The sequence below is a fragment of the Seriola dumerili genome, unplaced genomic scaffold (assembly GCF_002260705.1).
Source record: "Seriola dumerili isolate Sdu_G_001 unplaced genomic scaffold, Sdu_1.0 BDQW01001087.1, whole genome shotgun sequence".
Taxonomy (NCBI): domain Eukaryota; kingdom Metazoa; phylum Chordata; class Actinopteri; order Carangiformes; family Carangidae; genus Seriola; species Seriola dumerili.
The window spans coordinates 601,728-628,438 of NW_019175342.1; the positions used below are offsets into that span (position 1 = coordinate 601,728).

The 26,711-nt window shown below is 39.7% G+C and overlaps 2 protein-coding genes and 1 long non-coding RNA gene across 5 annotated transcripts; 2 read left to right on the forward strand and 1 right to left on the reverse strand.

Annotated features, from left to right (window-relative positions):
• Nucleotides 1–3,254: 3,254 nt before the first annotated feature.
• LOC111237703 lies at nt 3,255–6,549 on the forward strand. The gene is made up of 2 exons (XR_002665786.1): nt 3,255–3,386; nt 5,040–6,549. It is a non-coding gene; the product is annotated as an uncharacterized LOC111237703 (long non-coding RNA).
• Nucleotides 6,439–15,184, reverse strand: utp6 (UTP6, small subunit processome component). Its single transcript, XM_022766902.1, has 19 exons — nt 14,942–15,184; nt 14,261–14,345; nt 14,112–14,153; nt 13,879–13,971; nt 13,379–13,426; nt 13,212–13,275; nt 12,883–13,001; nt 12,682–12,759; nt 12,415–12,496; nt 11,716–11,797; nt 11,419–11,597; nt 10,913–10,992; nt 10,648–10,725; nt 9,579–9,758; nt 8,523–8,603; nt 8,021–8,130; nt 7,789–7,855; nt 7,438–7,510; nt 6,439–7,048 (listed from the first exon to the last, which is right to left on the reverse strand). Exons 1-19 carry the CDS (start codon nt 15,031–15,033, stop codon nt 6,894–6,896), a joined length of 1,788 nt encoding a protein of 595 aa, XP_022622623.1. The 5' UTR covers nt 15,034–15,184; the 3' UTR covers nt 6,439–6,893.
• Nucleotides 15,185–16,106: 922 nt separating this feature from the next.
• Nucleotides 16,107–25,880, forward strand: suz12 (SUZ12 polycomb repressive complex 2 subunit). 3 transcript variants are annotated; one of them, XM_022766899.1, is made up of 17 exons: nt 16,107–16,353; nt 16,602–16,746; nt 17,238–17,284; nt 17,387–17,451; nt 17,630–17,698; nt 17,918–17,967; nt 18,286–18,371; nt 18,476–18,707; nt 18,961–19,066; nt 19,160–19,265; nt 19,427–19,604; nt 20,854–20,942; nt 21,282–21,425; nt 22,080–22,237; nt 22,947–23,145; nt 23,859–23,938; nt 24,183–25,880. In XM_022766899.1, exons 1-17 carry the CDS (start codon nt 16,339–16,341, stop codon nt 24,493–24,495), a joined length of 2,082 nt encoding a protein of 693 aa, XP_022622620.1. In that variant the 5' UTR covers nt 16,107–16,338; the 3' UTR covers nt 24,496–25,880. The 3 variants fall into 3 exon arrangements, with proteins under 3 accessions (XP_022622620.1, XP_022622621.1, XP_022622622.1); XM_022766900.1 differs by having other exon boundaries at nt 20,857–20,942; XM_022766901.1 differs by having other exon boundaries at nt 16,301–16,353; nt 16,609–16,746.
• Nucleotides 25,881–26,711: the final 831 nt, after the last annotated feature.

Here is a 26,711-nt window from a genome sequence, read left to right on the forward strand (position 1 = left end):
ATGCCACCATGGCCCTCCGCTCTATTAATTACATAAAGCATCTAGTGTCAGGATGCTAAATTCATTAGTGAGGTATGTACGGCATGCTAGGGTCAGGACAGATATAGAAACAGGCCTCCAAAACAACTTCTTCCCCACTTGACACACTTGTTCGACATAATAGAGTATAGCACTTTGTGATTTCTTGACAACTCTACTCTATTTTTTTTTTTTTTAGTTTAGGTATGTTCACGATGAGCTTGAGCTGTTAGTTTCCACAATAATGGTTAAAGTTTTTGATTTAATTGCTCATCTTAATTCACAGAGGGTACAAGAAATTCCCTTTTTATCGTGTGGTTTTTTAAGAGAAATTAATGAAAAATTTAAACTGATTCTCCTATTAAGTTTAACTTTTTTTTTTCTAATTTGGCCTGTTTTTGATGGAGCTGAAAAAAATTTGTTTTGAAAAGATTTATCAAGAACTGCACTGCAGAATTGAAGTTGTTCCTCATTGTATCCATCAAAGAGAGGGCAACCTCTGCTCTGCTGCTGAAGGATGTTTCTCTTTCACCAGGCCCTATGTGAAAAGTTCAGCTTTGACTAATCAAAGATTTTTAGCCAGTTATTAAGCAATGACATTCAAGGTTTGAACCTTTGAGCTATTTAATAGTTAATTTTACAGTCATGTTTTTTCATTTGGTGGTTGACCACCTGCAGCTGCTTGCACTTTTATTTGTGTAAATTACGGTCTTAAGCGTATCTATCTCATACATTTAACTTAAAAAAAATTAACTTATATACTATATTGTAATGTATAATATTACCTGTGGATTATAATGCCCCTATGGTATTTGATAGTGACTTTATGGTAACCTAATCATGCTGTACTTTGTTTTTAGGCTCGACAGGTTCGCTTTTATATTCTCTAAAAAGTAATATTGATTACATTATGCATCTGTGGTATGAAACGGTGTGTTTACAGACATTATCGAGCTTTGTAGTTAGACTTTACCATCTTTTTTTTTTTAATTTGTCGAAATTGCCCGTTTGTATTCTCCGTTAAGACCTCCCATGTCTTCCCTGTCTCTTTCCTTTAAAAGATGAACGTGCAGCAGCAGTGTCCTGTCTATAATTTGGTGGTCACATGAGCCAGAAACTGGGACTTTGTAGGCCAGTTGAATTAATTGAGGACTCACCTTGCCCGCAAAGACCCAGCCTCTGACACACATCATCATCATCATCATCATCATCATTATCATCAGTCCCACCGCCGGAGACTGTGCGGAGGAAGGTGCGACCTATGGTTTCTGAAAATGTCTTATGTACCCAAAAATCTTACTTCCAGACAAGGTAATGAGGGAATGCGAATGGTTTAATCTGTGAACACGCTGATACATACCCGCTGATCTGCTGTCTGTCAGTATCTGGGGAAGTAGGTGATGCTGCCCAGTCGTTGTTACCTGCGTGCCGGGCAGGTGTCAGCATCCCATAGCCATATGGGGACTTCGCGTAAAATGCGCCGACTGTCTGGTTGGTTGTCTGGCTGCCTGAAGAAGATCGCGTCTGCAAGCGAAGTTGAACTTCACCGTCCACCCACCGCCAGCACCACCGCCGCCCCAGTAATATCTGATCACTTGGTGTTGCACGCATCCCAAATTGAGCAAGATTATCCTTTTGGGGGTGGGGGGAACGAATTGTCTTTTGGAATAAGTCGGACAGTCCCCCTGGCCTATCTTTTCCCCTCTGCCCAAGGAGAAAAAAATATGTAGACGCAACAGTGTCGCGCCTTGTGCCAGTCTCCCTCCTCCCGCCCTCCCTCCTTAACAAAAAAGCTTCTGCGTTTCCCACCAAGAGATCCCCAGTGCGCACCCAGCACCCAGCCAGTCACCCAATATCCATTCCTGAAAGAAACAGCCGGGGAGACGGGGAGACGGAGAGAGAGAAAGGAGCTCGCTGCTGCTGCTGCTGCTGCTGCTGCTACTGCCATGCTGCAGCCTCGATAATGTGAGCAGGATATTCCCAAACAGCTGGAAGGAGCTGATATATGGTGCTGCGCCCTCGTGTTGGGCCCTCCCCAAAATGGACCGGTGCTAAGTGGTAACCTGGTTATTTTCAGCGCGTCACTGGCTCGTCTCCAATTATAGGTTTCGGTTGGGGGCGCAGCAGCGTGGCCCCATATTTCCAATTATTCTGAAAGAGCACTACATTGAGTAATGTCCGAGCATGTATGTTTGCCTGTAACTGCACACATTCCTGCAGTGTGTTGGCTCGTCCGTCCACATGCGCCACACAGGCCCGTGCGGCGCTCAGCTGCGTCTCGGGCGACTCCGGGGCGGCTCGTCTGCGGTTCTCTCAAGGTGTTCCCCTCTTTTATCGATGCTGTTCAGGAGGCTATATACATCCCAGGTTCATCACACCTCTCCTGTTACCTCCCTGACCAGCAACATGTTAGTGTGCTGCGACGCCTGGTGGCGGTGACGTGACACGACACCTCATTACATGCATGTGCCAAACAAGCTTTACTGTTTTATTCAGATCACTGAGTGTGATCACGTGCAGCTGCACATCAGGGGCAATAGCAGCTGGATTCTGCTGGACAAATTTAATCAGTGGCGTCATTTTAGATTTTCTATTAAGTCAGCAAAGTGTAATGTTTTGTTTTATGTTATGTTATGTTATGTTATGTTATGTTATGTTATGTTATGTTATGTTATGTTATGTTATGTGTTATTCTTTATGCTATTTTGCATTCTCTTTTGTTATTTTGCCATTTTGAATTTATTCTGCAATTTTTTTCATTCTGTTAGTTTGTATTCTGTTGTAATCTACTGTGATACTTTGCATTCTGTTCTATTCTGACATGTTTCATTATATTCTGTTTAGTTGGGTTCTATTATATTACATTCTCATATTTTCTATTCTATTCTATTCTCTTCTATTCTATTGCCGGGGTCATGCTCCACTTTTAGTGGCTGTGACGCTCCCATCAGTCAGCTGCTTCAATGTAGACAAGACGTCCACAATAATGCCGGATATTGAATGATTTTCTTATCAAAATAAAATAAAAGAGTTGCTGCTTAGTCCCGAAGAACCCATTATTTATTTGAATAGCAATTTAAACCTTCTACGTGTTGTATTTTGGCGTCACATCGGTTTCATACAAATTTCTAAGTGCTTGGGAAATCTCTGTCACCCTATAGAAAGGCGCAATTGATATTATGTTGAAGGCATGTACCGGAAGCGATGTGTGTGATTTAGGCTGACTTGACACCAAATAGCAATGTCCGACTTGGTTTCTATCAGGAACTGCCCGACTTCTCTTAAACAAAATTATTCATCACTTCATTAACAGCAGGACGGATGTTCATCATCATCTGCACCCTCGCGTTAACGTCTGACACCCGGCGGTGAGTTTTGACTCCGGTCACAAATGTGTTCGTCGTAAAGCCTGTGCATTTTGATCCCTGTGCGCATCTTGTTCCTCAATTCCCCCTAACTCGGGATCCTGTTGCACTGCAGAGTCAGAGTGCTGTTTTTATATTGAGCATATCAAATGTCTAATCATGTGAATCCAATTGAGTATTGGACCAAATTTATTAATACTGACATGACGTCAGCATGGGAGTCAGTCGACCAATAGAGCAGAGGGAGAGGCAGGAATGTAAATACCCTGGCTGCTCGGGGCAGAAAGGCACATTAACAGTGGTTTTAACTTATATTACTGTTGTTTCATATATGTTACATACATCATTTTGTTGCATACATTACTTTAAGTGACACTGTGCAACATTGGAAAGATACAGATAAGATATTATTTCTCTTACAAATTAAAAGTAGAAAAAACAAAAAAAAAAAACACTTATTCACTTCCAAATCTGGGTTTTGTTTTTACAGCCTTGGTCTGGTATGACCAGTAGCTTATGGTGGCAAATGTTAGCTAAGGTTAGCTAACCTTAAATAGGTGTGGCTGTGCAACTGATATTGTGTCATTTAAAGACTCATATCTACTTGTGTTACTGTAACACTGCTATTTTTAACATGTCATAGATTTGGTTTCAATGGTTTTATCACAAAAGTACAAATTAAAGCTACCACAGTGTACCTCACCAAGAGGCATGCTCTTTGTTTATTTCTCTCCACTTTCAGTCTGTAATGAGATCTTTAATATAATCTTTAATATCTTTATAATATCTAAAGTAAGAGACTCATGAAAATACCGGAAAGTATAGTGAAATATTAATGTGCCATTATTTTTGTAATTGCCACTTTATGGCATAGTTACTGCTGTTCTCCAAAACTTACACAGTCTCCCTTTAAGTAAAAGTAGTAATACCTTGGTGTAAAAAATACTCCACTAGAGGTTTGCATTTAGAATTGTACTCAAGTGAAAACATTTACTATTAGCAAAATGTAGTTAAAATATCAGAAGTAGAAGCTCCCAGAATAACTGATACACTGTTATATTTTTAAATATACTGTATTAAACTAGATTTTAATGTAGCAGCTGGGCCAGATGGAGCCAATTTTACCTACTTTGTATATAGGGTAGTTTGAAAATGCATTATATTTTATAAGATGATTACATGTTTTATCAAGTAAGTAAACTCTTTATCTAACTACAGTTATCAAAGAAAAGTAGTGGAGTTAAAAAATATTATTTGCCTCTAAACTGCAGTGGAGTAGAAGTGTAAAGAAGTATAAAAAGGACATGCTCATGTAGAACTTCAAAACTTACTTCAAAATTGGTACTGCAAAAAAATACAGATAACGATTAGTCAATCGATTAATTGATCGGCAGAAAATGAATCAACTATTTTCATAATTAATCATTTAAGTCAGTTTTCAAGCAAAAATGATCAAACTTTGATCAGAAGTTTCACTTTTCCCACAGACAGTTCTGCATTTTCTTATTTGACTAACAATCTTCTGAGATGAAGCTCCTCTGGACCAAATGGTCTGCTCTTGGTTGTAGAGATGTGTCATCGAGGCAGTCACAATGCCCACACATTGCTCTCTCCCTCACTGCACCATGTGTCACCCTCTTCTTTCGCTCTCTGTAGTGCAGTGGGGCCAGTAAGCACCGGATGCGGCCAGCGCCCGGCTGCAGGCGGCCCTCTCAATGGTCTCTCCCACCATGAAAGCGGTGGTGGATGCTGTATGGGCGGTGTGGAGCATCGGGGCCTCCATCTATGACTACATCCACACCAACGCCATGGAGGAGCGCATCCACGCCCTGGAGAATGTCATCACCATCCACCAGTGTGTGATTGGGCTGCTGTCTGCTGGCGTATTGGTACTCTTCACCTACATCCTCTTCAAGAAGCTCTGAAGATGTGTGAAGGGGTGGGCCGGGGCTGTGATGCGAAAAGTGGACCAACCCAATTCGGACGTTGGAGTTTAACGTGGTAGAGCAAACACTGATCAGACAGACAAAGGGGAATTTTACACTTCGGGTACATTACAAAGGCTCATAAGAGCTGCAGGGTAAATGTAGTTTCCATGGGAAGAAACTGTAAGGAGGAGATGTAATGGGACCTAACACACACTGGCACACTGTCGAGACGCAGCCTCATGAAAAAACAAACTATTAATGATCAAAGCATGAGGTTTTAACTTTCTACTACTTTTTTTCCCCAACATCACTGCAGTGCCACCTTTTTCATAAATCTAGCTTCGGGGAAAACAATCTGAAGTTCATGTGTTCTATCAGTAATATAATGGTTGTGTAGGAGGTGAGCATGTGGGGCTACAGGGTCCAACTGTTTTTTAAAGGCTAGTGTAGATAGTTTTTATAGTGATGACGACATATTTTATGCACCAGTATTCAGTATCTTTTAAATTTAAGATTTAACACTTCATTTTAATGGTTTAAACACCAACAGAATTAATTGTTCCCTCCCAAAACTTTATCCCTAACCAGCTTAAGCATAAATAAAAGCGTATACAGCATTATACTTTTTATGTTAACGTTTTGTTATATCCCACACCTGTTATAACCCATCACTGTTGGTGCGAGTGCTATATAAAAGACAATATGAAGTGTCCTTAAAAACTGTAAATATGTTTTTGATGTTTGTGGGCAGCATTTCTTTTATCTGGCCATTGAAAGTTTTCATAGATGTGCTACTACCCCATAGTACTACTGCTGCTTAATATTTATGGTTTTGTTTTTGTAACATGTACCAGTGTAAGATTTAAGAGATGATACTAGGCACTGACTGCAAACACTGGATCAACGTATGGTATGAAATGATAAGTGTCTTTTACAGGATAAAGGACGTTTTTGTCATGGTAACTTAATTTAACTTCACTTGCTGAGAGGACTGTTTAAAGAAGCGGTAAGTCAATGGAAACTACTGCCACAAGAGTCCTGAGTTTAGAAAAATAAGTGTATGTGCTGTGTGTATATCTGTGTACATTTGTAACTGTCCCAGAGGGAACAGAACAAGAGTAAACACCTAAGGATGAAACATTGTTTTAATATCATTTTAACAGCAAGGTTGTTTTCTCAAAATGCCAAATAAATGTGGAATTCTTGCAGGTAAATTGCTGTTGTATAAAAAAAAAAAAGGAAAGTCGGTTAGAGTTGTAAAGCGCAGCTATAAAATAGTTCTGCATAAAACCAAAATCACCGGAGGAATTTCAATCTCATCTTTGAACACTTCTGAGAACACTGGGAGAACCACTGAAGAAGAATCGACTGTAAACTTCAGAAACTGCAACGCTGGGTTTCCACTTGAAGGCAATAAAAAAAATTCATGAGCAGGCATAACACCAGTCTTCACCAGAACCAAGAGGAACAGCTGCTTCAACATCTTCAGCTGACAAACATCTACACAGTTGTTAAAACATTGGTTGTTGGTATCTGAACTAACAGGCCTCGAGCTCGAGTACCTGGACCTTGCGTAATCTACTCATAAGTGTCCAGTCTGAAGCAGAGTATATTTGGAAGTGAATCTCTCTACATTCTCCCCCTCCAGAAACTTCATGGCTCTCCAGTGGATCTTGCCACAGTTCTCCGGCTGTCCGCGGGGTCCCAGCTCCTCCTGGATGTACTGCAGCCACAGATCTTTGTAGGGAATAAAAATGCCGGGAAAACATTAAGCTAAATTCAAACGTGGAGATGCACAAAGATGTTCTGATTGAATAATATGACATTCAACAAAAGGTTCTTCAACTTCCCATATCCCAATTAATACATTTTTCTTTGTCCTAGAAACCTGAGACTTATAGTTTGTGTGAGAGTCAGTCTCTGTCCAAGACTGTATTTTCACTCGTCTTCTAAATACATCCAAACTGACATGTATTTATATCTTATATTCGAATCATCTGACTTTGTTGTTCAATCATTTTTGGTGCAGTTTTGAAAAAAAAAAAAAAAAAAGAAAAAGAAAAAAAGAAAAGACTAATACTACTTTTCCTTTTTTAGTCTTGTTCCTTTAAGGCATTTAAACTCACCGTCATCTGTTGTGCCAAACTCCTGTAGCGCCCTCTCATAGTAGTCTCTCAGATTGTTCATCTTTGGAGTCTCCTGGACGAACAAACAACATTGTCGGCTTATCGGTAATACAAATAACATCAAAGTCCACCATCTGTCTTCAGAATGTTTTTTTTGTTTTTTTTTGTGGCAGAGTTGAAAGCCTTCTGAAACAGCTGCAGCAATGTGTCAAAACTAATCATTACAACCAGATCCATAGTCAGTGGCAGATCAAACAATGTAAAGAGTTCTAACTATTGTCAGTGTGAATCTGTCCTCTACCTTAAAGTTTTCAGACTCAAGTGTAGTTACATAAGAGTTTTCATACATACTTGTTCCTTCTCGATCTGAATCATTCTGGTGAAAAAGGCCTTGGACAAGGGACGGTTTTCCTGTAAGCTACAGAAGAAGAAAGTTCTTTTTAGCTTAAAATCTACCGTTTCATCACAAGACACACTTTTTTGCTGCGTTTTCTTTTTTTGGGACCAATTAAAATGTGTATTCATTTTGTGTTATTTATCATTTGAATTGCGGACATGAGCAAACACAGTTATTTGTTTTTACCTTGTAAAGGTCTTCCTAGCTTTCTTGTAGCCTCCAGTGGAGTAGGACCAATCGAGGTAGCTCTCTTTCATCTCCATGGCAACAGCCGCTACTGCAGACAGCAGACCTCTCTGGGAACACACAAGAAAACAAACTGTCTGCATGGTATTCTCATTTCAGAGGCCAAAACACTGAGCAGACATAAAGGACTATTGATCTCTTCCAGCTTCATCTCTAAGTATTTATCTGAAAATATGATGATGAACAGTACCTGCTTCTCCTGATTTCACTTTATCTCTATACATTTCTTTACATGGGGCATGGGGAAAACTGCTAATTAACTGCTCCTCTTATTGATAAAATGTAGTTCTAATGAAAACAATTACAAAAAGACATGTCATTATGTGCTGCTTTTATATTAGAAGAAATAAATAACTGTAAGTGCTGTCAAAAGATATGGACCGCAATGAGAGAACACTGTGCATTAGTTTCAAACTGACTGGGATGGATTCAGGTGGGCTACCTTGAAGATGGCCTCCGTTTCCTCAGGACTCTGGTTGGCTGCGCTCCACTGGACCTGCAGCTGCCAAAGTGGTAGACTCTCCTGTTAGAATAGCACAGGAGGGATTTAGCTGTTAGTTAGTTTCTAACAAGCATCTCGCTCTGCACAGAGCACACTTGCTGCAGCATTGAATGGAGGTATGTGTTGTCAGCGTCATACAATATCTCCATCACCTTTTTCTGTCTTAGAGTGAATAGACCCATACTTGCAGATGTTGCTACTGTGTGGGGAAACCCCATTACATGCAAAGATTTGAATGACACTGTATCCTAGTGTAGCGTCAGAATGACAGATCACCTGGTTCTGCTCTCAGCTAGCAATTTGCCATGCACAGGAGCACAGATAAATACAGCAAGATTTTATTGTTCGACACATCAGACATAAACCCCTTGGAGGTTTATACTATTTCACAACACTTAAAGAGAGTGTTTATCTTGAGAGAAAAGACTTGCATAATGAGCAGTGTGTTGTAATCCTCCTCACACAGCTACTTCTCAGGGCCACAGTCTTGTGAAACCTCCAACACAACAATAACCAGCTATTCTGCTCGCTATTATAGAGGCCTGTGGCTGAGACGAAGCATTTGTATTCATGTAGCATTATACTGTGATGCACTGTGCAACAATGACCGAGGTAAAGTGTGGGAGCATAACGAAATATAGAAAAAGGAAAATCATATGCCTTGGTATGTATTAAGTATGCGTACATAAGTATATGTATAAGTTTCATACATGTCTATAGCTTCTCCATTCAGCCATTTGGGGAAGTTAATACGATGGAATAGAGTCTAACTGGGCCAAGGACGTGGCCCACTTATACAGCAGTGCCTGTGTGTGTGTGTGTGTGCGTGTGTGCGTGTGTGTGTGTGCGTGCGTGTTCTCCAAGGATTATATCGGAGCACAACTGATGTGGTGTATGTGTTCAATGTAATCAAAGAAAAAACCAAACTTGATGTGATTGTAAACAAATTGTGTTAAGTCAAGTTATGTGTGTATGTGTGTGTGTGTGTGTGTGTACCTTGGGATTAACATGTGTGAGAGCATCCTGGAATAGCCTGCCCATGTCTCCGCTCCCCAGCTGCATTAGCGTCCTCAGACTCAGGCTCCATGCAGACACCGACTGGCTGTACCGCTGCGTGGCTGCCATGGCAACACTGGCCGCTCCCTCAGGGTCTTCAGATGAGAGCAGGATCTGCAGCTGGTCACATGGGGAACATCGTGTTGGTTGTTTCCATACATTGGTGCACTGGACCTTTGTTACACCTCTTTTAATATAACTTTATTTGGAAGTTAAATCAAGAAAGACAGTTGATTGATTTTTCTCCTGTTTAAAACTTCTTGTCTTTATTATTCCAGTCCCATCTTTACTGGTAAATAAATACTACACAGTGTCACCACATACTGTCTTAAGGTACAGTCACACTAACTTAGTTTACTTTGTTTCGAATTATAGTTGAAAAAATGGTGTTACGTTTCTATATTTGACTTTGTTAGGTTCACCCTGAAAAGTTAAAAGTGAAATCAGGATTCAGTCACACAGATTCACATATAACTTGTTTACCAAAACGTTTCGGTGGTGTTGGTGCCCAGGCATCTTCACATGAGGCAGCAGGAGGGCGCCAAGATGTGATCTGTGCAAAATTCTTTTATAAACTTATAGACAGTAGAGGGCAATATGGGGTGGCAGTGGCATGAATAAAACACCCGTGGCTTGGCCAAGACACCCACTTGTCTGCACAGTTTTTCTAATGAACTGTGTCTATTCTTGCACATCACTGGAGAGAGCAGTTTTATTATTCTTGGAGTAAGTAACTCCTGGCTTTCAGCTTCAGATGTTATTATTATTCTCTTTCTGATCACAGCATCCGTTTAAGTGCAGTAAAGTTACTTTGCTGCTCCTTGTGAACTGCACCAGAGTGCATTTGAAAGCACCACAAAGCCAAACTAAACTAAACTTATGTAATAAAACACGCTTCGTTTGAAGAGACAGTTGACAAGTCAAAACTCAAATAGAGGAAAGACAGAACCACGCAGACCTCGGGGCCCCTGTGATTCCAGCTGTACATTTAATGAAGACATTATCTTACCCATTTCTTATAATAATCCTCCTTCAGCAGTGAGGAGTCGTGGGCGCGCTGCAGCACTCCCAGCAGCCTCTCTTGCCTCTGTGTCACAAACGCATTAACACACGTCAGGATTTACCATTTACACATCCACCTTCAAAAACACCAAAGCCACTGACATTTTCCAGTGTACATGTAAAAATCTCTATCCTCTGGAGCAAACAAGCTGTCATACTGACATTAATGAAAATAGGATGGATTCACTTCAAACTGAAAGATTATTCGTCACCTGTTCCTTCAGCTCTTGGACGTTGGTCTTTCTTTTCAGCCTTTCCAAGCAGAAGGCCACATAGCAAGACCACATGGGCTCTAGAGCGCAAAGCACACAAGCAAAGCAATGGTCTGTTACACTGGCACATCATGTTGTCAGTGAACATGTCAACAGTAAATTAATGAAGGGCACCAACAAGCTTCAGAGAGACAAATTTAAGATGTTTTAGAACTTTTTAGGCTGCGTGGATCAGACAAAACCAGACATGTTTCAAATTCAGCGATGGAAATGAAAGTGACAGTATGTGCTAAGTAAACTCAGGGTAGAGAACTAAAAAGTAAAACGAAGTTACATTACCACTACACTGTTAAGAAAATAATGTTTTTGTATTTTAAAACTAACACACAGAGGGAAGAAACCAACTGTATCAACTGTAATTAAGACTTTTTACTGCTTTCAGGTCATTTTCATACTTAATAAGAATCTGCAATACATGTGTTCTCTCTGCATGTATGAGCTCCTACCAGTGTTGAGGCTCTTGACACCCTCCTCATAGACCTGGCAGCAGCGCTCCTCTCTGCGGTTGATATCAGAGGCCCGGCCTTTGGCAGTCTGCAGCTCCTCTCCTGCCCCGGGAGCCTCCAGCTCCCTCTTGGCCATGAAATCCCATGTCAAGCTGTCCTCTGTGTAGTTAGTCTGTAAACTGGAAACAAGAGAGGGAAGAAGGTACATTCGTGCTTAACGGTGAAGCTCTATTTTGAGTTCAACAATGCCGAATGTGTGTGAAAGAGCAGCTGTTAAAATGTAAATAAGAGCCTTACTCTTGCAGGATGGAGTCCTGAAGTTCTTTAGTGAAGTCAAAGATGGCTGCGACGTTCAGAAGTGAGATGACAAATTCTGCGTCTGTGGGACAAAAACATCAGCAACAGAGATAAAGTGAAGATGAAGTCGTTAAAGGAGTTTGGCATTTTGGGAAATACACTTATTTACTTTTTTTTTTTTTTTGCAGACAGTTAGCTGAAAAGACCAATGCCATTCTGCTGTCTGTATACTAAATATCAAAGTCCAGCAGCTGGTTAGCTTAGCTTAACCTAAGCATATGTAGTGCAAGCACGGGGAAACAGCTAGCCTGGCTCTGTTCAAAGGTAACAAAATCAAGCTAGCAGCACCTCTAAAGCTAATTTACATATTATACCCTCCCCTATATCGAACTTCTCCAATACATCAGTGTTTAGTGTTTGTAGAACAACAAACAGACTATATAAACTTACAATGTCCTCATGTGAATCAGAAAATATCTAATCAAAATATAAGTAATCAAGACAAAAAAATCTCTCCTAAGCATAATGGGTGCCATCTTTTGTACTTTGGTTTTCAATATCATTTTCAGTAATATCAATGGTAACATTGATGATACCAAATATATTCTAAAAAGATGTGAAAAAAAAACTGTAAGCTCATTTCTAATTTTTGTGCCTATGTTTTTTCACAGAACAGGAAACTAATTTCAAAAAGCGTACCTTTGATTTTTCCAGTAGCATCTCGGTACACAACCTCAGCCAGTTTACCACTCAGGATCTCTGGGGAGAACTCATATTCACCCTGAAAGGTGTGAAGAGCAGGTAATAAGGCAGTGAATACAAGGTAAGAGCTTCTGTGCATAGAGGTGTGTGTGTGTGTGTGTGTGTGTGTGTGTGTGTGTGTGTGTGTGTGTGTGTGTGTGTGTACTGCCTTGTGTTCATCATCTCTTTGCATTTCCCACTGTGCTCAATTTATGAAACACTCACCAGGTCCATCTCCGCTGTCTCCAGCTCTTTCTTCTGCTTCCTCAGTTTCTCACAATGCAACAGCTCCATACGGAAGTACTGACAAAAATATGTTGGAGAGAATAAAAAGAATATTGATAGAGGTTTCCTCATGTAAAATGTAAGAGACTGACTCACATTGGGTTGAAAATAAAAACAACATATTTATTTTGCTTCTTTTACCTCCTGGTAGACCTTCTTGTTGTTTGGGTGGAAGCGCAGAGCCCTCAGAAACAGGTGTCTGGCACTTTCAGAAGAATTTCGATCCTCCAACTCACTCTTGGCGGCCATGATCCACAAAGCTAAAGAGGTAAAAATAAAGACAAAAACACTGCTAATATATATTTGTAGGAGACACTTTGCCTGAGCTTGTTTTTTTTTAATTAATCACCAAGATTACATTTTCACACATACATTTATCTGTATTTTAAAGAGAATTTTTTTTTTTTTTTTAAAAACCACAGTGGAGGTATAAATGGGAGTTAAAACTGTTCCAAAAGCATCTTCTGTACCTGGTTTGTCAGGGTGGATGGCAAGCATGGCTGAGAACACCTTGCTGATCTGTCCCTTGGTGGCCTGACGATCGAAACCCAGAAGAGATCATAATTAGAGTGAGAGGACACTGTGTGTTTGACCTGACTCAGCTGTATTTACAGCAAATGATGAGTTGTTTACGCACCCATTTCTTACAGAAAGCAACATGTGAGAGCCAAAGCTGCACATCATCCTGTGGGAAACAAAGGCAAGTGACTCACTTCATTCATTCATTCACTCACTCACTCAGTATAGAGTAATCATAAACCTTTACACACTATAAATGTTCTATGAATCTGTTTTTCTTTGGGAAGTCAAAATAAAGCCATACGTTGTTTTTTAGGTTCAGGGGAGCATTAAAATTACAAGAGCTCTTTCTTTACCGGCCATATTTGTTTGTAAAAAAAAAAAAAGCCTCATCTGTCACATTAATGTCAAGTGATGATTCTCAGATGCATTTTAAAACTATAATACTGATTTAAAGAAAAGAAGTTTCACTAAAACTTGAAGTCAAAGCAGTTAGATTTAGATGATTTCTTTTAGAGGATGAATGTAGCTAAACTGTTGTAATTTGATGCACCATGGATGTTGATGTTAGAAATGAAGCCTTAACTCCTAGTGCAAATAATACTGCGTATACAGTACCTTCCACTTATTTGTTGCTCTTCTGAAGATACTATTTATTCTATGGATGACAGGGAACTCAATCTCTTCTCTTTTGAACTGGTAGTGTATGTGCTGCAAATGAAAGATTAAACACAGTCAAATGATGCGACATTAACTGAAAGCACCAATGAAAAGGCTGCAAGTGTATACTCAAGCTGCTACACTGTTACATGCATGTTACTAAATACATAACTTCCGTAAAGGCCACTTACCACTCTTCTCTTCTTGATCAGCTCTAATACGTTGATTTCGTACTGTAATTAAACAAGATTTTGGGACAAGCATTTTGAAAATGATTCCTTGCCTTCATTTATTTATTTATTTAAAAGGATGAACAGCTTGCATGATAATGGCACTCTACCTGAATGTATGCAATGAAGTCCTCTTTGTTTACGATCAGCCTGTGGAGCTTGTACTCCAGGGCTGTCGCTCTCTTGATTATGGATCTAAAATAGTGAAAAGAAACATGTTAATTATCTTTACTGGACATAGTACGCACATTCCTGTGAACAGCTCTTGTGCCAAGTCAAGCTCAGGGAGGGATATCATCACAAGAAATAAAAATACTAACATGGCCAAAAGTTCTCAAGCTTGTGTTTTAGAAAGAATTAAGAATTGACCTCTTTTCATGGGACACTAAACCCGAAAACAGAGTATAGTTGTTGCCATTCTGTTGAAATTTGATTTAAATATCTAAAGATGGGAGACCAGTGATTATAAACTTGAGTCAGCCTGAATTATTTACTTAAATTAACATACAGTTTCACACAGTGTTATTCCAGCGTTTATTTCCCTTTAGATCCACTGATATTTAATCTGTAGCAGTGAGGTCATTGAGAGAATAACAAGATGACAAAATGGATGTCAACTCTCATCTCGCTGTATTACTGTCCAAAGTTTCCCACTTCTCTGACAGATGATGCCCACAACAGCATACTAAGGCCCTCCCTGTGACAATGTCTTGTCACATAGTGGTGCGCTGTCCACTGGTTTGCTGTTCTGCTGAAAGATAGTGTCTGTAAAGCGTTTTATGTTGTCTTACTTGACTTCTTTCTTGGTGAACAATCCCACTCTCTCCAGCTGCTCTAGCTCAGGGATTCTCTCCTCAATCCGCTGCTGAACGATCTCCGCCATCGTGTCCACGCAGCCGTCACGGGTTCAGATTCAGCGATGTTTAAGTTATTAATGTTATTAATGTCAGCTTTACATTGACTTAAACGACTTCAGGCGACGAGGCTGAGTCTCTCGTCACCACACATGTGTACCGAAGTTGTGATTCGCTGCTCTTCCGGTTCCGTCTGCAAATAGTTCCGTCGGGAAACATGGTCTAAAGTGTGTGTGTGTGTGTGTGTGTGTGTGTGTGTGTGTGTGTGTGTGTGTGTGTGTGTGTGTGTGTGTGTGTGTGTGTGTGTGTGTGTGTGTGTGTGTAAAATACAATAAAAATGTGTTTATTAGATTTCATCTGTTCTACCTGGCTAGTCCATGTACATGTACACTGTATGTTTTGGTTGGCCGATACACTATTATCTTCACTAGAAAAAAAAACATAAAAAACACAAAAAAGCATTATAATAAATGTTTTTAAATGGCATTAAATATTATATTACTTGCTTACGTGGATAGACAATGAAAGCCTACACCATGTACTAAGACAGACAGACAGACAGATAAAGATAAAGTAAATAATTTGTAAAGGTATGTATAATTTAAGAAAAAATTAAGATATAGCCTACCCATACCTATACTGTGTGTAGTAATATAAGAGACAATAGCCATAAAATCATAAGGTCACTATCACTCTCGTAATTGCACCAGAGAGAAAAATAACACATTTCAGCTTTTTGCTGTGTATTGCAGATTGATATATTGCATAACTTATAAACATATAGAGCCATTTGCAAATTGTTGTTTTTTTTCATCACATCCATGGCAGCAGAATGGAGATGGAGTATATTCAATGGATAGACATCGGTAAAGTGCGGTATTAAAGAGAAAGTTTAAACTGCGGAGTCGTCTAGATGTGAACGCTGATAAACTCGATTTCCCGCAAAATCACAGAAAGCGAGAGCGGGTTGTATGTCATCTCCGGAGGGCAGCATCCAATCACAGCACTGGATTCTCTCAGCGCGTCTCCCATTGGCTGTCAACTGACTACTGCTCTGTTGTTCAGTACAAATTGAAGGAAACCACACCGACAATAAATTACAGCCAGATAGTCAATAATTAGATCCAAAATACTCACATCATCTCTGAGAATTAACGCTATCTGTGACAGTTGAATGCGGGTGGACCTCAGGCGTACGGAGGTTTGTTTTCTAGTAAACCATGCTAGCTCTGCTAGCTAACTAGCCAGCGTCTCGTCGCCTCCTCTTCATCTTCATGGGTTTCTGCTGTTGAGTCTGCCAGGCTTGTGCTGGAGGCAGCGAGGCTAACAAATTAATGCCATCAGCCAGGGTGGGTTGCCTTTATTTATTCCCAATGTTTACCTCATACCGATTTTGGGCTTTTCGTTAACAGTAGTTAGAATAAACGAATTGAATACTACGCTGAAATACCAGGCTAGCTAACATGTTAGCATTGTGCTTTTAGCTGAGCTAGTTAGCTTGACTGCTAACGCGAGTATTTGCTAAGCTAACTTGTTGTACTGCCACCGGTTGTTGTGTAATAATTTATGTACTAACGTGTCGTTGTCTCCCTCGCAGAGCTCAGGTCATATTATGAGTGGGGCGAGTTGCAAAGCTAACGGCGCTGTGTACCCTGCCTCATCAGCAATGATGAACTCTGTGAAGAAGCCGAAGATGGAGCAGATTCAGGCCGACCGTGAGCTGTTCCTACAGGCCTTTGAAAGTGAGATCTCTCCCCTCATTACTTTGTAATGCAGCTTTTCTGTTTCATTAACACGAGAAGAATTTCTCCATTCTCTCACTAAGCATTTAGACACCCGCGTAACTTTACTGTTACTTATTTTGTTATCAATATCTGGTTTTGGCAGACAGGCCTCCATAGTTTAACTGGCTATGTAAAGGGAGCCTTAAACAATGTTTGTTATAACTAAACATCTATCATGATAACCGTACTTTGTACGCAGGTATCAGACTGAATGACATAACTTAATAAAGACTGGTGTTGTTTATGATCTGCTCAGATTTTCTAAAGTTGGTGGGTGTTTTGCTACAGAAGCTACCACCTGTTAACACCCCATGCTTTGGCATGTGTTTGTAATAATTTGGCATAGTTTCTCAGATGCTGACACAGAGAAATTGAATGAGCAGGTGATGGAGGATTGTGTCACTGTGTCTAGATCAAATGTCACAATAATACCTCCTCTCTATTTTCAGAACCCACTCAGATATACCGATTTCTTCGCACAAGGAACTTGATTGCAGTAAGTGAATTATTCAACATATCTTTTTCATGAGTCATTTATTGATTAGTCTGCCCGCTTTAAATGAGTGATTGAATAATTAATTCCCTTTTCCCTTTTTAGCCCATATTTTTGCACAGGACGCTCACCTTCATGTCACACAGAAACGGTCGAACAAATGCCAGGAGGTAGGAAATCTTGTGAGGTGTTTTCACTTATCATTTATGAACAGGGTTCCTTGTGTTGCACATAGAGATGCACCTATTGAGTTTTAAAAGATAATTCATATCTGAAACGCCTATAATCGGTCACAGTATTAATGAATTCATGTGGAACCTGTGTGCCCTTTTAATCCTTCCTCCCCAGAAAAACATTCAAAGTGGACGATATGTTGCAGACAGTTGAGCGGATGAAGGGAGAGCAGGATTCTCCAAGGTAACACAGCTCTGTAAGAGTTGATGTGATGCCCCTTTATTACTGGATACTTTTAAGGACTAAAATATTAAGATAAAACCATGCAGACACCATTTATGTCTCTTAATTTTGCATTGGTGGTTTTATTAATATATGCTGTTCATTCAACCATTAATATTAACAGCTGGAGCACTTGATATGACCCAATTTCACCTGTACATCTTTCTTTTGGCTCTTTAGCTTGTCTTCACATCTACAGTTAACCTTCACTGGGTTCTTCCATAAGGATGGTAAGCAAGCTTTATTCTTCACCAACTGTTTGTGTTTAGTATATTTTTGCAAAGGGAAACACTCACAAATGCATAGAAAGTAGCAGAGTAAAGACTTGTTTTACTTGTAGTCATGCTGGAACTAGTTGTTGTAAGTGCTGTGTTGCCACGAAACCACCCAATGACAGTAAGCTCAGCAACTAATAACATACTTAACATTTGTGTTTGCCTGAAGAAAGAAAGAAACACTCATACTAGTGACAAAAGTATATTGGACATACTTTCCTTATCAGCAATGTGGACAAAATTAGTGATGCTGAACTCTTTGTTCCAATACAGAAAAGCCATCTCAGATTTCAGAAAATGAACAAAATTCCGTGTCCTTAGAGGTGCTACTTGTCAAAGTCTGCCATAAAAAACGCAAGGTAAAGTAAAATATAATTGTGCCAGTCTCTCACCCTTCATTTCATCTGATGTTACTTACCAGTGATTGTGTTTGTTAAATTCTGTCTGGTTATTTTTCTTTCAGGATGTCAGCTGCCCGGTAAAGCAAGTGCCTACAGGTAAAAAGCAGGTGCCTTTGAATCCTGACAGTAACCAAACCAAGCCTGGCTCCTACCCTTCCTTACTGGTTTCCAGCAATGAGTTTGAGCCCAGCAACAGCCACATGGTGAAGTCCTACTCACTCCTGTTCAGGGTGTCGCGTATAGGGAGGAGGGATACTAATGGTCTGGTCAACGGAGAAGCCAACGAAAACATCGGTAGGAATTCCACATCTAAGCATTTTGTGTTTTGGTTTTTGAAAAAGCACAGTTTGTTTTGGGGCGAATGATTTTAACAGCGCATTTTGGTAGGAGCCACTGCAAGCTGCTGGTTGTGAGGATCCGGTCATTCTCTGGGAAGATCATCTAAAAAAAATAATGATAGATGTAACAGAAATGGTTGCTGGTTGAATGATTTTTTTTTTTCACTCTAATTTACTCTATTTTTGTACTCTTATTTTTTTGGGCACAGATGTAACGGATACTCCTAGCAGAAAGAAGAGGAGTTCCTCCCATAGAGAGGAGGGAGAGACCACAGAGACATATGTTGCACAGATGACTGTCTTTGATAAGAATAGGTAAAATTTTGTGATACAAGTTGTAAAATATTTCCTTTTTAATGTTCCTTTGACTTTATCCCTGATTCATGTGCACTGATTTGTCCTCTTCAGGAGATTGCAGCTGCTGGATGGGGAGTATGAGGTGTCGATGCAAGGGATGGAGGACAGCCCTGTGAGCAAGAAACAAGCCACATGGGAAACCATTCTTGATGGGAAGGTAGGATGGGTTTGTACATGTGCATGCTCTCATTTGTCACATCTGACTTATGCAAACCTGTGAATTAAATACCAGATTTCTTACTTTTGCCTGACCTTGTTGTCGTCTCTACACCGCCACGTAATGTCACTGACTGTTTACACTGTATGACTGTCCCACAGAGACTGCCACCATTTGAGACATTTTCTCAGGGACCCACATTGCAGTTCACACTGCGATGGACAGGTGATGCCAGCGGAAAGTCCACTGCCCCTGTCGCGAAACCTCTTGCTACCCGCAACTCGGACAGCTCCAGCCCCATGGAGACCAGGACCAGCAACCACCGAGCTGCCCTCATGAGTAAGTGAAGAAAACACCATAGGGTAGCTTGAATTTAGTTTGAAGACCTGGCTGATTTGAGAAATATGCTGTTATGTGGAGGATTTCTATCAGTATTCTTGAGTGGAACCATCAGTTTTTACAAAATCATTCATCACATCTTGATTTACATTTAAGAGCAGGAGGCAGAAAACATCCACAGATGATGAATGATGGGAGGGGACATAAGCGGTTTACTATTCCACCTTCTGCTTTATTAAAAGTACTTTGAAACTGTTCATAGTGAACACTAAACAAAAAAAGATTTACTTAATGCCAGATTCTCTGAGCAAAGCTGAATGGGTCATGGTTCTGAATATTTCTTTTTTTTTTTTTTTTTTTTTTTTTTTTTTTAATAAACCCACCGTGGTATTTATGTGGGATGGTCTATTTGTAACTGAATTTGGCAAAATGTACTCTGAGTCATAACTGTTGAGTCCCTTTCAGACATGTACTTCCCTGCATAAATGTGCTGACAACTTTACATGTTGGTGTCAATGTTTGAACAAGGCCCTGAATCACTTTTCTGTAGAGGTCACAATGGTTATTGTACTAGTCTTTTGTTATTTCAGTTGATATGTATGAATATCCAGCAAATGCCTACATACAACATATAAGCAAATGAGAATTAAACTGTAATTACCAATCAATCATTTAACTCTGTTTGGGTTGTATGAAGTGGGCTGCAGAATTCAATATATTACATCTAATAAATTATTAAATTTGCAAGTGAGAAGTGGGGTCTGGGTTACTTCCAGCTCGATGGTCTTTGATTTAACTGCAAAGTAACTTTTAAAATCCATCACTGATGCAACCTGTCAGCGCTTCCATCTTATCATCACATTGCAACCATAGTTCTGCAGCAGTACTGTTGTGGCAGTGGGAAGGAAATGAGGTTTTCATGCTCCTTCTCTAGTACCAAATGGCAAATATGACACAAGCATTGCAGCTCCGTCTGTAATGGTCATGTCATGTTTGAACGGAGCCTTTATGGAACATTTACATAACGTGTAGAGACCTACAGTCTTTTTTTAATGCCAAAAAGCCATCACTTTAACAGTTAGATGAAGAAATGTTACAGATTCCATGTCTGAAGGGGACTTCAGAATTTCAAATCTTGATGTTAATGGAAAACAATGCAGTTTTCAAATACATGTTGAATGTATCAAATCCACAGAATTTGTTATTTGGTGATTCTCCAAGAATTAACTTCTCCATCTGTTCCCGTCAGCAGTGAAAGAGTCAGTCAGCACAGACATTCAGACGAGGAAAGAGCAGGTCCCGTGTGAGCCGCGGCAGAAGCTACGTATATTTTATCAGGTACACCACACAATAGTAAGGAATACATCTGGGCCTGGGACACTGATTTTCAACAATCCTTTGGTGAGGTGGCTGAACAACAAAATGTCTTTGTGGTCTGCTTTTTTTGCAGCCATTTTAGAAAATGATTTGAAGTACTGTCACATGTAATCATGACTGATATAGTAAAATAACCATAGCTTACACTATGAACTGTTTTGACCCTGTTAGGTTGTGGTTACCAAATGTGACAGTAACTGTGAATATATGCAGCAATGTTAGAATCACCCATTTATATTTGCTGTAGGTTGTCTTTCTCTGGTTCACCTGTAGTTACTAATGTGATTTGTTCTTGCTCAGTTCCTGTACAACAATAACACACGGCAGCAGACAGAGGCAAGAGATGATCTTCACTGTCCCTGGTGTACACTCAATTGCAGCAAACTCTACAGCCTGCTTAAACACCTCAAACTCTCCCACTCCCGCTTCATCTTCAGCTATGTGGTAAGGGGACAGGGTGTATGTGTGTCTAAGTTTGTGTGTTTTGGCAACTCATGCGTACTTTTAAGACACCACACCTGATTTCAAGCGATTTTGAAGTTCATGTATCATAATCAAAGATGCTGTACGGTAGCTCTCGTCTGCAATGCTCGTGTGTTTTTTAAGCCACAACTTAGTAAAAAGCAGAGGATGCATGATACTGTTTACTGGGTGGAGCTCCTCAGGCAAACACACAGTGCAAAGAGAAATGTTAAATAGTTCAACATTTTAGGAGACGCTGTTCTAATCACCTGTCCACACAACAAAGGGCACGTCGTATTTAACAAGGGTCCTAGGAAAACTAGTCTATTCCCAGGTACTTTTCTAAATTGCACAGCCAGTTTCTGCTTGTTCTCTTATTTGTGTCCCTCCCACCCTAACTCTCTGATAATGCTTTTAGCATCCTTGGAGCACCTTGCACTTCTCTGCGTGAACAGACACTTTTATTCAAAACATGTTATGGCTTATGACCTTTTGAGAAATCACACTTTTAACCTTAACAGTTAGTGCCAGATTGAGCAAAACCATGCCCTCTGTTTTTTTGCTGAATACAATTTCCTGTAGAAGTCCACTAATATTTTTTTTTTTCTTTTCTTTTCTTTTTTTTTTTCTCTGCAGCCTGACCCGAAAGGAGCAAGGATAGACGTTTCCATTAATGAGTGCTATGATGGCTCATATGTTGGTAACCCTCAGGACATCCACAGCCAACCAGGCTTTGCTTTCAGCCGCAACGGCCCGGTCAAGAGGACTGCTGTCACCCACATACTGGTTTGCAGGTAAACATGTGACCTTTTTTTTTCAACAGCAGTCTTCATGTTCAAAGTTGAGGCATGTCAGAAAATGTAATTAACTGATTTTAAATGAATGCTTTAATTGGCTTTTCATTGAGTCTAGCCTAATGATGAATTTGTAATCAGTTCAATTAGCTTTAATGAACTGTTCATGAGCGATGAGTTGGGTTAAAACAGATTTAAAACAAGGATAGTGATGCATCTGGCAAGAAGGTGACCCTAAACAGATCAGCTTTACTCTGTCAGCAGGTTTCTCATACTGGTGCATTAATTAATTAAAAATAGGTGTCTTAAATAAAAGCATGAAAACTCAAGTTTTGGAGTGATAAAAGTTTCCTTGCATATTTTTTGTAAGACTTGGGTGAGTGATCTTTGTTATGTTGATGGCGCACATCAAGTTGCATTCTATAACAACTTGTGCAGCATCACTCATTTGTTTTAACCCAAAAGTTATTGTGTGTGTAGCATATTCAAGCTGAGAGAGAGGTGTATTTCTTTGTTTTTCATTTGTGATGCATACCAGAACACACCAAAAAATGAAAAGGTCAGTACTCAGGTAACTGAAGGGTCAGTATATGTAATATTTTAAAAAAAAAAAAAAAAAAAAAAAAAAAAAAAGAGAGAGAATATGAAGATTTGAAAATCTGGAATACATAGTGTATATGCAGGGTTTATTTTCTCCACCTTCCACTAGGCCCAAGAGGACCAAACCGAGTCTGTCGGAGTTCCTGGAGTCAGAGGATGGAGAGTTGGAGCAGCAGAGGACCTATGTCAGCGGACACAACCGCCTCTACTTCCACAGTGACAGCTGCATGCCCCTGCGGCCCCAGGAGATGGATGTGGACAGCGAGGATGAGAGAGATCCAGAGTGGCTCAGAGAGAAGACTGCCACGGTGAGAAGCCATTACTTCAGTCACTTTGGCTGGTTTCACTGTTGAATAAAAATGAGGCACCATTTATAGAGAGACACCCTTGAAGGTCCAGAAAGCTGCCAAAGAGGAACATTCTCATTTTATTACCACTTATTGAAGCAGCAGCTATCGATGCAAGTAACAAAGAGCCCAGTAATGATATGTACCAAAGGAAAATTTGAAATGAAAATTGACAGAGGTAAGGAAACTTCAACAATCAGACCAAATAAAAATGATTGTTTGCAAGTGTTTCTGAGGAGCCTAGAGAATTTTTTTAAAAGGGGAAAAAAAAACATAAAAATAAAGCCTTGGAATACAGTTTTCTTTTTTCTTTTTCTTTTTCTGTGTAGGATTACCATGGCAACAAAGAGTCAAAGCACTTGGGTTGTGCCTGTTCCCCATAAATATCTTAAAGGTGCTCAGAGCAAAAACTGTTGCCAGCACTTTACACTTCTTCAGCTTGCTTTACACCCATACACAACATTTTTTTTTTTTTTTAATCACTTCAGTATTGATTTTCTCAACCCGCTGAGATTACTTGCAATAGAATAAGTTTCAGTTTCACTGTCAGGAAACAGAACAGGAAATGCCTAAAATGAAATCATCAGTCTTTGTTGTTTTACTGGCTGAGATGACAATGTGTTCATATCGCATCAGAAGGGTATCAAATTTTTTTTTTTTTTTTTTACTTACAGCAACTGGATGAATTCACAGATGTCAACGAGGGAGAGAAGGAGGTGATGAAGCTGTGGAACCTGCATGTCATGAAGCATGGGTATGTTCTATATAGCACTGGTAGGCATTACCAGACCCTCCATACAGTATTTTATATTTCAGCAATGTGATAATTGTTATAAAAAATTTGGATTTTGTATATGTATTGTATATATGATTGTATAATATGGTTTTATTTTTGATTAACTTGCCTAAACTAAGAATTTCTTGTTGCTATGGGAAACTATTATTACTAAGAAATCAAGAACATCTAGAAGTTCACTCATACTCTATTTCCCCTGCAGGTTCATAGCAGACAACCAGATGAATCAGGCCATCATGCTTTTCGTGGAAAACCGTGGTGCTCACATCATCCGCCGCAACCTCTGCCGTAACTTCCTCCTGCATTTAGTCAGCATGCACGACTTCAACCTGGTGAGCACAGCCACCATCGACCGTGCCATGGCCCGTCTGCGGCAGATCCAAGAAGAGCTGCCGGACACTGAGGAGGAGCAGCAGGACCAGACTCTGGTACCAGCAGGAGCCTGCAACGGCAACGCCATCACCTCCAGTGGAGGGAAGCAGGGCAAGAGGACAAAAAGCGCGCTAACAGACTGATGCAGGCTGGATGGATGGAACAATGATTGTTGGGTTTTTTTGTTTGTTTTTTTTTTTTTGTTTTTTTTTCTTCTTCTTCAATGAACATTACCAACCATTTGGTGCTTAGATAGGTGGGAGAAATGGTCAGTGGAGGATCTGACCTAAAGCAGACCAGTATACAAGGTAAACAAGTTTTTGGAACTTGAGGACTGAACCAAATATGAACAATATAAAAGTGAATCACCCACAGCTACACAAACCAGGAATTTGAGGACTGGATGATGTAAGTTGAACCTACTTAATATGCATTTTGTAGGAGCCACTGAAGTATCTGTGTTTGGGTGAGAGAGTGAACAAACTGAGACTCCTCTGACGTGGCACGACTGCCTTTGGTATGTCCTTGTTACAGACAACTGTATCAAGACTACAGTTAAAACTGTACTGGTAACATTGTCACTGATTATTTGTACACATACACAATATTGTTGAAAACTTATCCTTTTAGCTGATTATTTTAGCACTTGGTGTTTGTATTTAGAAAGCTTACCTTGAAATTTTTTTTTTTTTTTTTTTTTTTTTTTTTTATATAAATCATGCTGCGCCAAATGATGAATGCAGCTTTTCCACTATCATCAGTGGAGAAATGTTAGTGGGTTTGATTTCACTGTTGTGAATGACATTTAATTTGAAGGGTTTTACAGTTAAGAGAACATCACGGTAAAAATCTACACTTGGCATCAATGTCTGGAGTATATAAAGCCTGTAAAGCTTGTGTTAGGACACCCAGATGGATTGTGGGTTTTGCTGGTAGGTTGCCATGACGATAGTGTTATACTGTAAGCTTGGATCCTGGACAAGAGAATAAATTGAGATTTGGGTCCAGGCTAAACTCCTACTTCATCACCCCCTAAGCCTTTTGGCCTGCATTGATCATAGCTCAAGGAAAGCCAGGGAAATGAACTTTTCTGAATATTTTCTTTTTCCTAAGACTTACTGAAACAACCAGCAGCACATCATCCCATGTATGGTGTAGAGTGCATAGCACTGAAGATATAAAAGTCAACAGTTTTCTGATGAAACAGGCACCTGTTTTTCCACATTGAGGTTTGGTCATGTTGTTTTTTAACATGGGTTCTGAGTATCAGTAGCTGATTGACAGAAATGTGTATACATGTGATCAAATCAAATGTTTAGCTGTGCCCTGCTCTGAATCCAATAATTAACAGATTGCTGGGCTTCTCTCAAAGCAATATGCTGTTTATTGGATGGTTGGGTCTGTTCTGTTAGGTGCAGTTTATGCCAAAGGGGAATATTTTCATCAGTCTCTTAGTTCTGTGTATTTTTTTAGTATATTTTCTTTTGTTCATTCCATAACCAGTTTTTAAGAAAAAAAAAAAAAAAAAGCAGTAGATGTGTTTTGTAGTGTGCACATAAATAGGTGATCATCACCGTTCATTATTTCATCAGACTTCCCTTGTGGACAACCAAATTAACAATATATATTTTTTCTCCCTCCACTGTTCATAGAGGGTTTCTGTATTCATCTGGAAAAAGGGAGACATATTCACCATTGTTGTCGAAACACCCTGTTAAAAATTGTGAACTGTACACTCTGGCTAAGGGGATTTTTATATTTAAAGAAATAAAATACATTTGACCTTTTATTATTGGTCGATTTTGGACATTAGCCATCATTACACTCTCTCTATTGTGGTCTCTGCCTTGTCATTCTAGTTGTATAATAACCTGTTCTGAATAATACCATTCCATCCAGGCTTGAAATCTTATAAAAACCATTCATGCACCCAAAAACTATTTTTCACATATAGAATGAAGCATTTTCTTTTTCTGTAAAATACAAATGACAATGGTTGAAAAGATGACCAACTGCAGTTTACAGTCTGAACATGAAACTCATTTGTTCTGGAGTGCTTCAACCTGTCCTTGTCACCAGATTTAGTTTGCTCAGTTTATTCAAACAGGCACATCTCATTGAGCACATCCAGAGCTTGAGAACAATGAATTAAGTTACCCTTGAGTTAAGACTATTTTGTCAACAAGGTAAAGAATAAATTGGCAAGATCTAGTTAGATGTGTCACATGTTTGGTAATTATCCTGAGGTTTTAGTGAAGCGTGTATTGAAAGGTAACCAAAATGTGAAGGTGCATCATCACACTGCCTCAAACTGGTCCTAATGGGTTTTCTACACTCAAGATCTTTCTGCATTTCAAAT

Coding starts and splice junctions, on each gene's coding strand:
- utp6 (XM_022766902.1), bottom strand. CDS start 15,033: ATGGCGGAGATCGTTCAGCAGCGGATTGAGGAGAGAATCCCTGAGCTA. Junction 7,511..7,788: donor TTCAGATCGAGAAGGAACAA/GTATGTATGAAA, acceptor TTGTTCGTCCAG/GAGACTCCAAAGATGAACAA. Junction 7,049..7,437: donor GTTTGGCACAACAGATGACG/GTGAGTTTAAAT, acceptor TTCCCTACAAAG/ATCTGTGGCTGCAGTACATC.
- suz12 (XM_022766899.1), top strand. Junction 18,372..18,475: donor TCTGCCATAAAAAACGCAAG/GTAAAGTAAAAT, acceptor TTTTTCTTTCAG/GATGTCAGCTGCCCGGTAAA. Junction 20,943..21,281: donor AGCTACGTATATTTTATCAG/GTACACCACACA, acceptor GTTCTTGCTCAG/TTCCTGTACAACAATAACAC.